The 15998-nt window shown below is 40.4% G+C and overlaps 1 protein-coding gene across 3 annotated transcripts in view; it reads left to right on the top strand.

Moving 5' to 3' along the window:
• Nucleotides 1-15998, top strand: part of LOC124774633 (AP-4 complex accessory subunit Tepsin-like) — a 152198-nt gene that overhangs the window by 116447 nt on the left and 19753 nt on the right. The window contains exon 9 of one of the 3 annotated variants that reach the window (XM_047249498.1): nt 4275-4650. The exons of 1 other annotated variant lie outside the window; for it this stretch is intronic. In XM_047249498.1, the coding sequence (XP_047105454.1) occupies nt 4275-4551 (277 nt within the window). In that variant the 3' untranslated portion in view covers nt 4552-4650. Of the gene's footprint in view, nt 1-4274; nt 4651-15998 lie in introns of those variants that run through there. One more of the 3 variants, XM_047249496.1, reaches the window with a different exon arrangement.

Genomic DNA, 15998 nt, shown 5'->3' with positions numbered 1-15998 from the left:
TCCAGCAGGATCTCCAGATTCTCCTCATAGCCTTAGGCCTATCCCAGAACCTCTCCCCTGAGCCCATCTCTCTGTCACCCCTACCACTCCGTGCACTCCTACCTTTTACATGCTTCCTAAAGTCCATAAACCCGACCACCCAGGACGCCCCATTGTGGCTGGTTACTGTGTCCCCACTAAGAGAATCTCTGCTCTCATAGACCAACACCTTCAGCCTATTACCTGGAACCTATCCTCCTATATAAAAGATACCAACCATTTCCTCCCACCGATCATCCACAGTTCATGACGCTTTACCATATGGTGCCATGCTCGTCACTGTAGATGTCACCTCCCTGTACACTAACATCCCTAATGCCCATGGCGTTACCACTGTTGAACACTACCTTTCCCAGCACCCGACGGATTCCCAACCAGTAATCCCCTTCCTAGTCGCCATGACCAACTATAGCTTCACCCACAATTACTTCTCCTTTGGAGGCATGACCTACAAACAAATATGGGGTATGGCTATGGGCACTCGCATGGCACCATCCTACGCCAGCCTATTCATGGGCCATCAGTATCCTAAACCACTCTCCTGGTTCAGATTCATTGATAACATCTTTGCGATCTGGATCGAGGGTGAGGACATCCTGTCCTCATTCCTCCAGAACTTCAACAGCTTCATCTCCATTTACTTTACCTGGACCAACTCAGCCCAACAAATCAATTTCCTAGATGTTGTCCTCTACCTTAAAATGGCTATGTCAGTACCTCTGTCCATATCAAACCTAGTAACCACATGCAATACCTCCATTTCGACAGATGCCACACATTCCATACTAAGAAGTCCCTTCCATACATCCTAGCTACCTGTGGTCGTCACATCTGCAATGACAAGCAGTACCTCTCCAAATATACCAAGGGTCTCACTGACCTTAATTATTCTCCCAACATTGTACAAAAACAAATCTCCCATGCCTTATCTTTCCAGCCTCCCACAACCTCCCAAAGTCTCACCGTCTGGCCACAGAGGAGCATTACCCTCACAGCTCAGAACCACCCAGGACTGAAGCAACCGAATCGCATTCTCCGCCAGGGTTTCAACTACCTCTCGTCATGCCCTGCAATGAGAAATATCCTGCCCACTATCCTTCACACCCCTCCCACATTGGTATTCTGCTGTCTACCAAACCTACACAATATACTCGTCCATCCCTACACAACCCCTGCTCTCAATCCCTTACCTCATGGCTCATATGCCTGTAACAGACCAAGATGCAAGATCCTCCCACCCACTCCAGTCCGGTCACAAACATCACCCATCCCATCAAAGGCAGGACAACTACTGTGTTGCATCTTATGTGGGCTCAACAACCAATAAGCTGTCTGTCCACGTGAATGGCCACTGACAAACTGTGCCCAAGAAACAAGTGGACCACCCTGTTGCTGAGCACATTGCCCAACACATCATCTTTCATTTCAATGACTGCTTCACAGGCTGTGCAATATGGATCCTTCCCACCAACACCAGCTTTCCTGAATTGTGCAGGTGGGAATTCTCCCTGCAACACATCCTACTATGTTCCCATGACCCCTCCTGGCTTCAACTGTCATTAGTCATTTTCTCACCCATCCAGCCCCTTCCCTGTTCCCATTCCAGCACTACACAGCTCTCATTCCACCTACACACCTTGTCTTTTTACTTCTCTACTTTTCCACTAACCCCCCACCCCCCACCCCCAACCTCTCCCCTGCCTTCTGTCTAACCTCCTGACTGCACCTAGCTGCCCCACCCCACCCCGCTATCCCTCCCCCTCCCCATCCCAGCCTCCTCCTTACCCTTGCACAGTTGCCACTCCCATCATGCACTGCTGCTGTTGCTCGCAGTGTAGCTTCAGCTGTCAGAGGCTACAGTCACATTTGTGAGAGTTGTGTGTGTGTGTGTTGTCTATTTTTGACAAAGGTCTTGTTGGTGAAAGCTTATGTTGTGACAGTCTTTTTGTTATGCCTATCTGCAACTCAGCATCTCTGCTGTATAGTGAGTAGCAACTTTCCTTTTCATAAGCTGTATAAATGGTACTTAGATCAGAGGTGGTTGCATTAAAGGAAAAGATCCACATGTTTCTGATAGCTGCCGACGTCCTTCGCCTTTAGCCATTATGTACCAATGGATGAGTGTTGCAATATAGGACTTATTAATAAAACAATGGGAAATCCAGGATGGAGTAATGACAGTTTTGTGAAACGAATAGATTGCTACTCACCATATAGTGGAGACATTGAGTCGCAGACAGGCACAACCGAAAGACTACCGAACACATAAGCTTTCGGTCGGGAGGCCTTCTTCTAAAATGAACAACATGCACACCTGAAACTGTGTGTGTAGCTGTCTATTCATCTTGCATTAGTCATTATTCTGATGGTTAACTTTTGCTGTCTGAAGATTTTAATTGCATCACCCAGTTAACTTCATATTCTTATGCCATAGCATTGAAATATGAGAAATGTGATTACTTTAAGAAGTCAATCAACTGAGATTAGTTCTTCATGTCCAGGACCAAACTAAAGTAAGCTGTGACAGAGAAAAAGATAAGCAATTGGTGAAGTAGCTGGAAGGAGTGTGTGACAAAATACCAGTCTCCTATAGTGTTGAAATTTTGTGTTGGCAATCTTTTAGTTTGCCCTTGCTGTAAGAAAATCAAATTATGGTGGTGACTGGGGCTAAATTGTTCAAGAATCTGGTACACTAACATGAAAGAAGATTTCTGTTTTGCTTTTTGAAGTCCAAGGAGATATCGTGTATGGAAATTCATTTGGTGATTCGTGTTAGAATGAAATGAAGACTAGGAGTCCAGAATTGTGCCGTGTCACTGCTTATTGATTACTTGTCACAGCAGGTGCATTCATGCCAGACGTAAAGGAGAAGAGTAGCCTCCTCCTCCTCCCCCCTTTTTTCTTTCTTTTTTAGTAGTTGTAATAATGATGGATTTCAGAATGAAGACTGAATTTTATGTTTATGAAGATTCTTCAAGCTTTGGAGAAAATACATGTGGCTTTAATGAAATACACTAACAGCCCTTGAGAAACAGGGAATTGATTCAACAGATGGTAGCATACTGGAGAATATATATATGTCAGTGTTTCCATTAGACTTCCCCAGGGCTGAGAGAAATTCAGAATTCAAATAGGAGCCAGATAAGGAGGGTGAATACCACCACATCTATTCTCAGTCATGGAGGATCTCTATACAGCGATACCAAAGAAGGAATATGTGTTAAATAACCGCCTTCATTTTGCTTATGACATTATACTGTCCAACATGTTATAGAAGACATTAAAATGGCAAGTTTGAAAAGAAAAAGGCCTGGAAAGAACTATAATAAGATTAAAGTAATGTACAATGAACACATTGACAAGTAAATTATACATGTAAATAGCGAATTCATAGAACTAATTCATGAGTTTTGTACTTAGGGTAGTTGAAGACAATGACCAGATGGACAGCGAAAGAAATATGCAAAAGAACGTACAGAAAGATAGTCTGGTATGCATGTGATAAACTGAATAGGGTTTTTAAAATTAAGCTTTCAGTGAGTCTGAAAAGAAAAGCTTACAATCAATGTATATTACCATTTCTGACTTGTGGCAGTGAGGCACAGGCTTTTAACTGAAATCCTTCCAAAAACTAAGGGTTTTTCAGCAAGCAATGGAGAGATGCATGTGGAGATTACTAGGAGAGACAGAAAAACCAAAAATGAGTAAGAGAACAGACTGTTGTAGAAAACGTAATTATGACTGTAATGAAAATGAGGTGGAGGTGGGAAGGATATGTATATGGACTAATGCATAGTTTGATACGTTATGAAGCAAGTTAGTGTGGATGGAAAACTGATGATTTATCAGAAATACATCAACTCTCAGTGGCTGCTTGACATCAGAATGTGAGATTACTCTTTTCACCTTTTGGGCTGCTGACATTCCAGTATTTTCTGTTTCACCAAAAAGCTGGAAAGAAGAGTTGGGTATTTTTTGATGGCACGTGAAAAGTCCAGACTGATTTGTTACATTAGTGGCAAACATCACTTTTTCATATCGGTAATCCATAAGCTCTACTTAACAGCCATTTTGAAATCCCACTCTGTCTTGTGACTGTGTATCCAGTACATTCAACCTAGATTCCAATAGTCTGCAACTTTAAATGCTCTGTAAATAATTTAGGAATAAAGGAGACAACTTACCAAATAGTGGAACTGTTGAATGAAAACAAAAATGAATTCTGCTCTTTCCAGATGCTGTGCATTGAACTGTGTGGACGTAATAAGAGCAGCAAGAGATGTCCTGGAAACTTCATTATCTGTCCATAACTACAGTGAAAAGCAAATATTGCCTGCTCTTCTGATTGTCGAATGGTTTTTGAGAACAGATATAGTGCCAATATCGTACTTCACACAGCTGATTTCACCGAAACTTAGTGATATATTGAAGACAGAACCAAAGACTGAGTCAGTAATTAAAAATAAAGCAAAAAAATTAAAGCTAATTATTGAAAAGTTACAGTCAATATAACTATAAAATTATTTGAAGGGAACATATTTTTGTGATTCTGCATGGACAGTTCTATTTTTTTGTACCTGAAATGTCAGTGAAATAAATAGCATAGTGGTGGCAAATGTGATACAAATTCTGCAGTGCATCCTTTTCATTTCTCTAGTAATAAATTCACTCACTTTGTTTAACGCTTTCATGCACAGGGGTATGAGACAAATTTTGACCCTTTTGCACAAGACTTTTATTTGTTGAACAAATTTATAAAAATTTAGTTAAAAGTTATATAATTACATTAGAATAAAAACATTAGTAGACATTATGATGTATTTCAAAAGAGTCTTTCGAAAACAATGGTGGTACATTATGTGTACCACCACTCTTGAAGCAACATTGCAGTATTGGATGCAGGATCAGTTTTTGCAGAAATAGAGGAGCTTTCCACTTGTAACACTTCAAGCAGTTTGGTAGTCATCGAAGCCAGACTTGTTTTTTCCTAAGTAGAGAGACACCTGGCACACACAAACATCAATTCAGTTCTTACCTGCTTTTCCTTAGTGCTGCAATTTTTACATCTTTGTCATGTAGTTCTTTGTGGCTGGTGTGCTGAACTTTCTGTTCTCACAGTTTTGGGCACTTGAGGTTTCTTTTTGCTAATCTCTACTGGATTGCACAGGTGCCTGACTCTCTTCCTTGAAGCAACCAGGGTGCTGCTCACTAGACTTCTAGACACTTCCCACTGAAAGTTCTAAATCGTCATTGTTTCAAACTTCAGTTCCTTGTGAAGCACAAAGGCATTCAACACACTTTCATCAGTAAAGTATCAAAAGATACAAGGCCATCATTTCATACTCTTCCTATCAATTTCATATGTTGATTTCCTTTGATAAAATTTATCCACACAGTTCATATTTTCATTGTAAACAATTACCAGTAGAGGGAAAGGCAGCTTTGTCACAGTCCCATCCTTCTCTTTCCGCAGTACTTCTTCATTGTTCTTGGGTCATCAAAGCTTGACAGCAAATACACTGTTCTTTTGTCCTCCCATTTTACAATACACACCCCAGTTGTATTCACCACATTTCAATTCTTTGTCTTGATTCAGCTTAGGCAGATTCTTTCATGATATATTGACAGTCCCACATGCATGTATTTGTTTCCTTTCGAGATCCTCCATCAGTTGTACACTGGTTAAATAACTGTCAAAGAAAACTCTATGATTTTTTCCTTCGAGACCTGTCAGCAGCTCTTTTACTACCCTCTCTCCAAGGCATTTTTCCATTGTGTTGCCTATTTTACCTGTATAAATGTCAAATTTTTGTGCATAACCAGACTTATCTGCTAACATCCACACATTGTAGCCTCATTTGATTGGTGTTTTTTTTTTTTTTTTTTTAAAAAAAAATAGATAAGATGACCTGCCTTTGAATTTGATGATCGACTCATCTACACCTACATATTCACTTGGATGATAGACACTTCTGAAATCGTCACCCACCATGGGCAAAAATAGTTGTAAGTTGTTCAGCTTGTTATAACCCTCCTCGCCCTGCTTTGGCATGCAGCTGATGTCAGTTAGATGCAAATGATTAACAGGCATCACTGAACTAATGTAGGTATCATCAGCTCCAGTAATCCCTGTAACTTGCCTGTCATTTTATGCCCAGGAGAATGTTCAAGCCAAGAACAGTTTCCATCTCCCCACATGTTGTGTGTTAGTAAGGTTTCCCATTTTTCTGATTCTCCTGTTCAGCATAAAAATAGTCTGCATCCTCTGAATTACATCATAAGATATGAACAATTTGAACAAATTATAGGGAGTGGAATCCTCCAAGTCTCTCACATGCACAGCAGGACCAGTTTCTGAGGAAAAGGTAGAGGTTGTCAGGGTCTTTCTGTTTTCCCGCACTGGGGAGGCTGTTTACATGATGTTACGTCCATGGAAGTTACACTTTCGTCACGTGCATTCTGTGCTATACTTGCTGTGGATCAGCAGTTGAACTGGATACAGTTCCACCAGAACAAGCCCCTTGTTTGATTGTGTATTTTCTCAAGTGAATAACTTTCATCTGAAGAGCTTGTTTCAGAAATAAGAATTCCTGTATGTGGTACACAGTAATGTGGGTCGTCACCCCTAAAATCTGCATTTTCGTCCGACGAACTCTGACCTGAAGATATTTCAGCATGGAGTATCTTTCAGTACTTCCATAAAGTGATCCATTATAAACTGATATGGAAGATAATGCCTCAAATTATTTGTATGAACTTCATTTACACTCCTATGCAACTTGATTGCACAAACAATGCATGAAATGTCTAACACTACTCGATATTCAAAGCAGTAACTCACCTAGTGGAGGAACATTGATGCATGGCGGTACATATTTTGGATTCTGAATTATTCACAAAATACTCGTCTTGTATAGAATATATAAGAACTGTGGCTTCTACAGTGATTCTGAATGTATAACAATCATTATCGTACCTGTAATAAACAGCTGAATCAACACTGTATCGCATAAAGGCGGAAACAATTACACACTCGATTGTACTGGGCAAAAACCAGCAACTCCACGCATGCTGCAGGAAACAACAATTGCCACAGGCAAACTGCATGGAGCAATGCTACTTCTGACGTCTCTCTGTCATAGTGGGAACTACCAAATTACATACAGTGGGTGGTTCAGAAAACATACCTTCATGCTGGACGAGTCAAGACTTTACAATTAAGTGGTACAATTTTTGTACCACCATGCATTAAAGCAAGGACGAATAGTGGTACACACATTGTACCACCTACCGGTATCCTGAAAGAGGTAACTGCCTTTTGTAGCTGATATTTGCAACTTCTTTTTAACACCGTACATGTCTTCCTATTTTATTTTGAGTAGCATGTCATCTTTTAATTTCCAAGACAGCATTTTGCTTTATATTTTCAAAAGCCTTTTCAGTTGTGTGAAAATAAAATATAATCCAAAGCACCTCAGTCTGGCAAGGATAGTCGAACTGCGAACAGAGAGTCTGTGTCTGTGTGCGTTTTCTTGTCACTCCCCTAATTTATGTATGTCTGCAGCTATTTTCAGACATAGCTGATTGATAATGTTTACCTGGTCATTAACTACAATTTTCTTGCCACAATTGCATTTTGGTGATGGTAATCTTACAGTGGAGATGCTAGACCCTGTGATCCCCTAATTCCTGTTTTGTGAATAAAATTTGTTGAGTTTAAAGTCACTAATTTCCCATTAAAAATCTAGGTCAAAAATTATAATTGAGGATCCATTTTGTACCAGATGGAATCATTAACCACTTTGAAAATAAAGAAATTTTATTGGTATGTATTAGGATTGCAAACTAATATTTTCTGATAAATTGAAGACTTTGTGATTTTGATCCACTGCAGATATACTTAAAGAGGAAAGTCTTGAATAACAACAGAAATTCCTGGACGAAGTAGTACATAAACTGAAGGAAAAGCAGCCATTCACGTCCAGATGAGTGCATAGAACACACAACAGAAAACATTATTTACACTAGTTTTCGAGCTCTTGCTCTTTCTCTCACAGAAATACACACACTCACAAACACAAACACATATACTCCCAAATGAACAAATCCATGGTCAAGGTGAGGCTGACAGTTGATTATTGATAATAGTAGTTGCTTAGGTAGATGGAGTTGAGGAGGGGGTATCGGGATAGTTTGTAGTGTGAGACAGGTCTTGACTCAGCAGCTAAACAATAAGACGAAAGCAGTTCAGAGGCAAGAGCAAGTGACAGGCAGAGAGAGGCAGAGGGCACAAAGGGAAAGGAAGGTGAAGATAAGGAGGGAGGCAGACCACATTGTAAGGGGAGGAGGGAGGGGGGGAGTGGTGAGAGAAGGTAGTATACACTCTAGACGGGAAAGGGAAAGGTGTGGTGTCTACAGAACAGAGAAGGGGAAAGGTAAGGTGAAGCAATGTGAAACAGGTTAGCAGAAATTTAGGCCAAGAGAATTGCAAGAGTGCAGAATACAATGTAGAGACAGTTTTCATCTATGTAGTTCACCGAAACTAGTGCTGGAAGGAATTATAAATATGGCTCACTTTTTAAAGTAGCTGTTGAAGTCATTTGTGTTGTGGTGCACAGCATATTCGCCAATTGGATGCTCAAGTCTGTAATTTTCCACAGTTTGGCAGTTTGGCAGTGGCCATTCATGTGTGTAGACAGTTGGTTACTTATACTGACATGGAATGCTCTGTTTTCACACGTGGAAGTAAAAAATACCTGTGCCTGGACTGTGATAGGAGGCTGTGGATGAATGTATGAGACCAGTCTTGCCACCTGGGCAGACCACAAGGAATTTCCCCATAGGGTGCAGGACTGAGAGCAGATTGCTATCAGGATGGACAAGGGTATTCTGTAAGTTGGATGGGCCACGGATCACAACTTTGGATGACATGGGTAGGATATCCCTCACATCAGGACACAATAATAAATAGTTGAAGCCCTAGTGAAGGATGTGGTTGAGTTTTCCAAGGCCAGGGTAATACTAACTGGAGGAAATGGCATGGAAGATCTGTTAATGGATGAGCTGTACAGGATACTGTCATGTCAATAAAGGCTCTGGCAAGATTATCAGTATATTTAGACAACTGCTTTTTGCTGCAGATGTGGCATCTACAGGTGGCGAGGCTATAAGGAGGAGACCTTCTGACATGGAAATGGCGACAGCAGTCAAAATAGAGGTAGTGTTGTTGGTTGGTGCATTTTATATGAACTGGCGTATTTATGAAGTCATCTGAGAGGTGAGTATCAACATCTAGAAAGGTAGCTTGTGGAGTTGAGAAGAATCAGATGAAGGCTATTTGGGAGTACGTTTTGAGGTCATGGAGGAAAGGGCAAAGGCTGTCCCTGCCATCAGTCCAGATCGTGAAAATGTAATCATTGTATCTGAACAAGGGCCCATAAATAAGTTGGCATTGGATGGTGCCAGGCGAGTACTCATGGCAGTACTATGGACTTGTTTATAGTTTTGGCTTTCGAAAGCAAAATAATTTAGGGTCAGAATGTGGTTGACTAGAAGGATTAGGAAAGTAATGTTGGGTTTGGTATCATGAGATAGTCTTCCACAGCAGCAAGGCTTTGGGCACGCGAGATGTTGGTGTATAAGGACGTCGCATCCACAGGGACCAACAAGGAGTCTGGTGGTAATCGCACAAGAACTGTGGAAATGTGCGAAGGAAGTGACAGTGTAATGCCAGGTGTACTTGCATGGCACCAACTTATTTATGGGCCATCTGGAGGCATGCTTCCTATCCAGTCACCACATGAAACACCATGTCTGATTGAGATTCACTGATGACATTTTCATGCTCTGGACTCACGGCAAAACTTCAGTACTTGCTCCCAAATCTGTTTCACCTTGTCCTTCTCAACTTAACATGCCACCTTCCTAGATGTGGATCTCCACCTCTTCATAAATAAGTCTGTTCATATCAAGCATGCCAACCACCAACAGTACCTTCACTTTGACAACTGTCACAAGTTCCATGTCAGAAAGTCTCTTCCTTACAGCCTCGCTACCCATGGATGCCACATCTGCAGTGTAAAACAAGATTTGTTGAAATACACCAATAACTTTATTAGAGCCTCTGTTGACAGACAGTATCCTAACCAGCTCGTCCGTAAATAGATCTTCCATGCCATCTTCTCCTCTGACACCAGTAAACCTGCTAACCAGCCACTGACCGGCAGCTAGTATCAGCCTGGCTTTAAAAGCTCAACTACATGCTTATCAGGGCTTCCACTACCTCTTGTCATGCCTTGAGATGAGGGATATCCTATCGAAAAGCCTCCCCAAATTTCCCAAAATAATGATCTAGCACCAATCCAATCTATAGAATATCTTTGTCCATCCGTATTCCAATCCTGCTCTCAATGGATCACTCTCTTAGGGTCAACCAATGTGCAAAATTGACCAAATCAGTTAACCACCTCTTACTGAAGTCCAGTCGCAGGCATTTCCTACACTATAAAGACAGGACCCATGTGAAAGCAGCCATGTTATATACCGGCTGTGATGTAATTGCAGACAACATCATAGATGGGGCAACCAGAGCTATGAATATTCATCTTGGGTATTAATAATCACTTGAGCTGTATTTGGTCCTTTATTACTGTACTACTACTGGTTTTGTAGCATTAAAAAATTAGAGTGGAAAAGCTTGGAATCTTTTTCAACATTAGTTGTCTGTCAAAACAAAACACTGATTAAAAACTGCCAGATTCCAATATAGTGGATGGGTCCAAAACAAATTGTATGAGGGTTGAATGAAAAGTAATGCCTCCACCTTCGTTCATTGGGTTTGGATGGGAATATTTTAATATTTCAAACGCGGAAATAATCCTTAGAATGTGATCTTTAATTACCAATATCCACTTTTCCACATACGTATCCCCTTTTGGATACATTTCTGCCAACGATGAACAAGTTTTCTGAAACCGTCACGGAAGAAGTCAACACACTATTTCCGCAACCAGTCTCACAGTTCTCTCAATGTCTTCATCAGAAGCAGAATGATGTCCCTGCAGATCGTTTTTCATTACCAGGAACAGATGGAAGTCAGACGGTGCTAAATATGGACAGTTTGGAGGATGCCGTACGTCTGTGCGCTTTCATTTCAGGAGTCAAAGAATTCAATGACTGCACAGTGCTTGAATCGTATTGACCTACCGTCTGCGCAGGGTTCCATACTTTACACTGTAACAACACAACTGTTCAGTGGTAAAGCTTTCCACCAGCGGGAGCTGTAGAAAAGAGGCTACGGAACAAGCCAGTTTCTGCCGCATACCAATGCTGCCAACTGTTGAAGATCTATGAAGGTGGAGGCATTACTTTTCAGTCAACCCTCGTATCATAGTGATCGTTCCTCCTATCTATATGGAACCGCATCTCCTGTATATGGTTCATATAGATCGGAGGAACAATCACTATGATATGATTTGTTTTGGACCTATCCACTATATAGGAATCTGGCATTTTTAATCCAGGACATACCGTCTTTTAACAGTATTTTGTTTTGGTGGACAACAAATGTTAGGAAAAAAGATTCCAAGCTTTTCCGTTCTAATGTTTTAATCTTATGTCACTTGGTGATATGGCTTTTACCGCCACGAGTCCGGTAGTGGTACAGTAATGAATACAGCTGGAGTGGTTATTAATACTCAATATAATGTAATTATTGTGCAGTACTTTATACGGTCATTACAAGTAATCAACTGTTTCCTCACATGAATGACTGTCGCTAAACTGTGGCAAATCATAGATTTCACCATCCAGTTGCACGAACATGTTTTCTAGCACATCACAGATGACTTCAGCAGCTGTTTCATCACTCAAGCCTCCAGCACACCCTGTGCTGTTGGCATTCCCTCTGGCCTACATCTCCACTAACCTGTTTTCCACTGCCTTGTGTTACCTTTTCTCCGCTCTCTTCTGTTCACACTATTCCTTCTCCTCCAGATCATGTACTGCCTTCTCCTCCTCCCTCCCCCCCTCCCCCATCCAGATCATGTACTGCCTTCTCCTCCTCCCTCCCCCCCTCCCCCATCCAGATCATGTACTGCCTTCTCCTCCTCCCTCCCCCCCTCCCCCATCCAGATCATGTACTGCCTTCTCCTCCTCCCTCCCCCCCTCCCACCCCTCATGCAGGCATTCTCTCTCTCTCTCTCTCTCTCTCTCTCTCTCTCTCTCTCTCTCTCTCTCTCATATGGTCTTCCCTCTGAATTCATGCAGCCAGTGAGTCATCTGTTGAAAAATCAGCCTCACACTACAGAATATCCCCCTGCCCCCACCCCCCTTCCCCCACCTCATGCACTCTTCCGTACTCCCTTCCCATCCGTCTGCCAAGGCAACTACTATTATTGATAATAACCAGTCTGTCTTGTCACGGCCATGGGTTTGTTCATTTGGTGGGGTATCTATGTTTCTGAATGTGTGTATTTCTATTACAGAAAGAGCAAAAGCTTGAAAGCTAGTGTGAATAATGTTTTTCAGAATAAAATTCAGTCATTAGCTGCACAGATACTTTTATTTCACTTTACCAGTTTCAGCAGATTAAGATGTGATTTTTCAGAAGCTTAGTATTGGTTTATCAGATAATAGCTTCTTCACAGAAGCCTAATGCCGCGATATCTCCAAACTCTACATATTCTATGTGCTTGGTATAATCACTGGCAAAGCGAAATGAAAATATCTGTGTAACTGACAATCACATTTTATTCTGAAATATATACTACAGTTGCTGAAAAATAGTAGCTATGAATAAAACACTTTCTTCTTTTGTGTATTTCTATGTGCCACACATCAGTCAGCTGTAGGTGAGTGGTTGCCTTTTCTTTATTTTACATAAAGTCTTTGTTAGGTGTGATGTTGGCATGGTGGTAAATCCCTGTGTTCAGATAACAATTCACTTCCATGCACATGGATTCAAATAACAGTTCTTGCAATATTTTTTTTACTGTTCACCAACAGAATGAAAGTTTTTGTAAAATTTACATGTTGCTATTGTAAACAGTTAAACAAATCAGAGTACTTGCCTACAAACTCTATGTTTTCATTGTTTTTTCCTCACATACTATATTATGCTTTTTTATACAATTATTTCATCTGTGTGTCATATATTCGAGGTCATGTTATTGTGTGGACATGCCAGAAAATTCAGAGCAGATTTAAAAACAATGAATAACACCACATCAGAAGATAGAATCTAGGCTAAATGTCTGAACTATTCCATAATTCAATCTTGTATTGGAAAAAAGAAATCAGGACCTGGGTATATAAGTTAAAGGAATAACTATTAGCAGATTGAGTAAAAACAGAATTCATTTGTGGTGTTTGGCTTCCACAGACAACCTAACAATTCTCTCCAACAATGCAAAAGAAATGATATACTTTCTGAAAGAATGTCATGAAATAGCAGCTAAAACTGGACTGCTGATCTCATACATAAAAACTCAGTCCATGGAAGAAACACCTCGGAACGTAGATGGACATCCTATAGTAGCTCAATTTGACAAAATATTTCAGGCACCTAAACTCAGATACCTAGGTGAAATAATCTAACTTTCAGGATTAAATCATGAAGCAAACAAACAGAGAATCTCTGAATTACAAAAAGTCGAAATGTTATCCTGTAATGCAAAATTAAGATACTACATCTACATCTACGTGATTACTCTTCTATTCACAATAAAGTGGCTGGCAGCGGGTTCAATGAACCACCTTGAAGCTGTCTCTCTACCGTTCCACTCTCGAATGGCACGCAGGAAAAACAGGCACTTAAATTTTTTTGTGAGAGCCCTAATTCCTCTTGTTTTATCATGATGCTCATTTCTCCCTATGTAGTTGGGTGCCAACAGAATGTTTTCGCAAGTGGAGGAGAAAACTTGTGATTGCAATTTCATGAGAAGATAGCGTCACAATAAACAACCATTTTGTTTTAATGATTGCCACTCCAATTCACATATCATGTCTGTGGCACTATCTCCCCTGTTTAACGATAGTACATAATGAGCTGCCCTCCTTTGAACTTTTTCAATGTCATATGTCAGTCCCATCTGATGCAGATCCCACACCACACAGCAATACTCCAGAATATGTCAGACAAGCGTGATGTAAGCAGTCTCTTTAGTAGACTTGTTGCACCTTTTAAGTGTTCTGCCAATGAATCACAGTCTTTGGTTTGCCCTACCCACAACACTATCTATGTGGTCATTCCAGTTTAGGTTATTTGTAATTGTAATCCCTAAGTATTTAGTTGAATTTACAGCTTTCAGTTTTGTGTGAGTTATCATGTAATCGAAATTTAGCGGATAACTGTCAGTACTCATGTGAATAACTTCACACTAAGCTTTATTCAGGGTCAATTGCCACTGTTCGCACCATACAGATATCGTATCTAAATCATTTTGCAATTCATTTTGGTCATCTGATGACTTTACAAGATGGTTAATGACAGCATCATCTACAAACAATTAATATAGATCATGAACAATAGAGGGCCTACGTATACCACTTCCTTGAGGAACACCCGATATTACTTCTGTTTTACTTGATGACTTTCCATCTCATATTACAAACTGTGACCTTTCTGGTAGGAAATCATGAATCCAGTCGCACAACTGAGGCGATATTCCATAGGCACGCATTTGGTTGGAAGACACTTGTGAGGAACGGTGTCGAAAGCCTTCCGGAAATCTAAAAATATGGAATTAATTTGATATCTCCTGTCGATAGCACTAATTAATTCATGAGTATAAAGAGCAAGTTGTGTTTCAAAAGAACGATATTTTGTGAATCCATGCTGACAATGTGTCAATAAGTTTTCTTCTTCAAGGTAATTCATAATATGTTCCAAAACTCTACTGCAAATCGATGTTAGTGATATGGGCCTGTAATTCAGCAGATTACTTCTACTTCCCTTTTTTGGTATTGGTGTGACTTAAGCAATTTTCCAGTCTTTAGATGCGGATCTTTCTGTGAGCGAGCAGTTGTATATAATTACTAAGTATGGAGCTATTGTATTAGCATACTCTGAAAGGAACCTGACTGGTATACAGTCTGCACCGGAGGCTGTGCCTTTATTAAGTGATTTAAGCTGCTTTGCTACACTGAGGATATCCACTTCTATGTTTCTCATCTTGGCAGTTGTTCTTGATTGGAATTCAGGAATATTTGCTTCATCTTCTTTGGTGAAGGAGTTCCGGGAAACCATGTTTAGTAACTCTGCTTTTGTGGCACTGTCATCAATGACTTCAGCATTGTTATTGCGCAGTGAAGGTATTGATTGCATCTTGCCACTGGTGTGCTTTACATATGACCAGACTCTCTTTGGGTTTTCTGCCAGATTCCAAGACAGAGTTTGATTGTGGAAATTATAATAAGCATCTCACATTGAAGTATGTGTTATCTTTCAAACTTTGCCAATCTTGGGGATGTTGTGTTCTTTCAAAGTTGGCATGCTTTTTTCGTTGCTTCTGCAATAGCAATCTGACCCATTTTGTGTACCATGGGGGATCAGTACCAACACTTATTAATTAATGTGGTATATATCTCTCAATTGCTGTCGATACTATCTCTTTGAAACCATTCCACATCTTTTCTACACTTACATGATCAGAATGGAAGGAGTGGAGACTGTCTCTTAAAAAGGCATTAAGAGCATTTTTATCAGCTTTTTTAAATAGATGTTACTTTGCATTTCTTTTTGATGGTTGTGGGTGTTAACGGTATTTAGCCTAGCAGCAACTGCCTTGTGGTTGCTGTAACCGTCATGACACTCCATATTTGTCCAGGATTATTTATCTTCGAGTGGGATCTTGTACTAATGCTTCAAAATAATTTTCTGAGAAAGCAGTAATCAAACTGCAAGTGCTATACACATGATAAACCTTAATAATTAGAGGGAGATAACTAGTTCATGATAT

The sequence above is a fragment of the Schistocerca piceifrons genome, chromosome 2, assembly GCF_021461385.2.
Source record: "Schistocerca piceifrons isolate TAMUIC-IGC-003096 chromosome 2, iqSchPice1.1, whole genome shotgun sequence".
Lineage (NCBI taxonomy): Eukaryota > Metazoa > Arthropoda > Insecta > Orthoptera > Acrididae > Schistocerca > Schistocerca piceifrons.
This window is presented reverse-complemented; position numbering and strand designations above follow the sequence as displayed.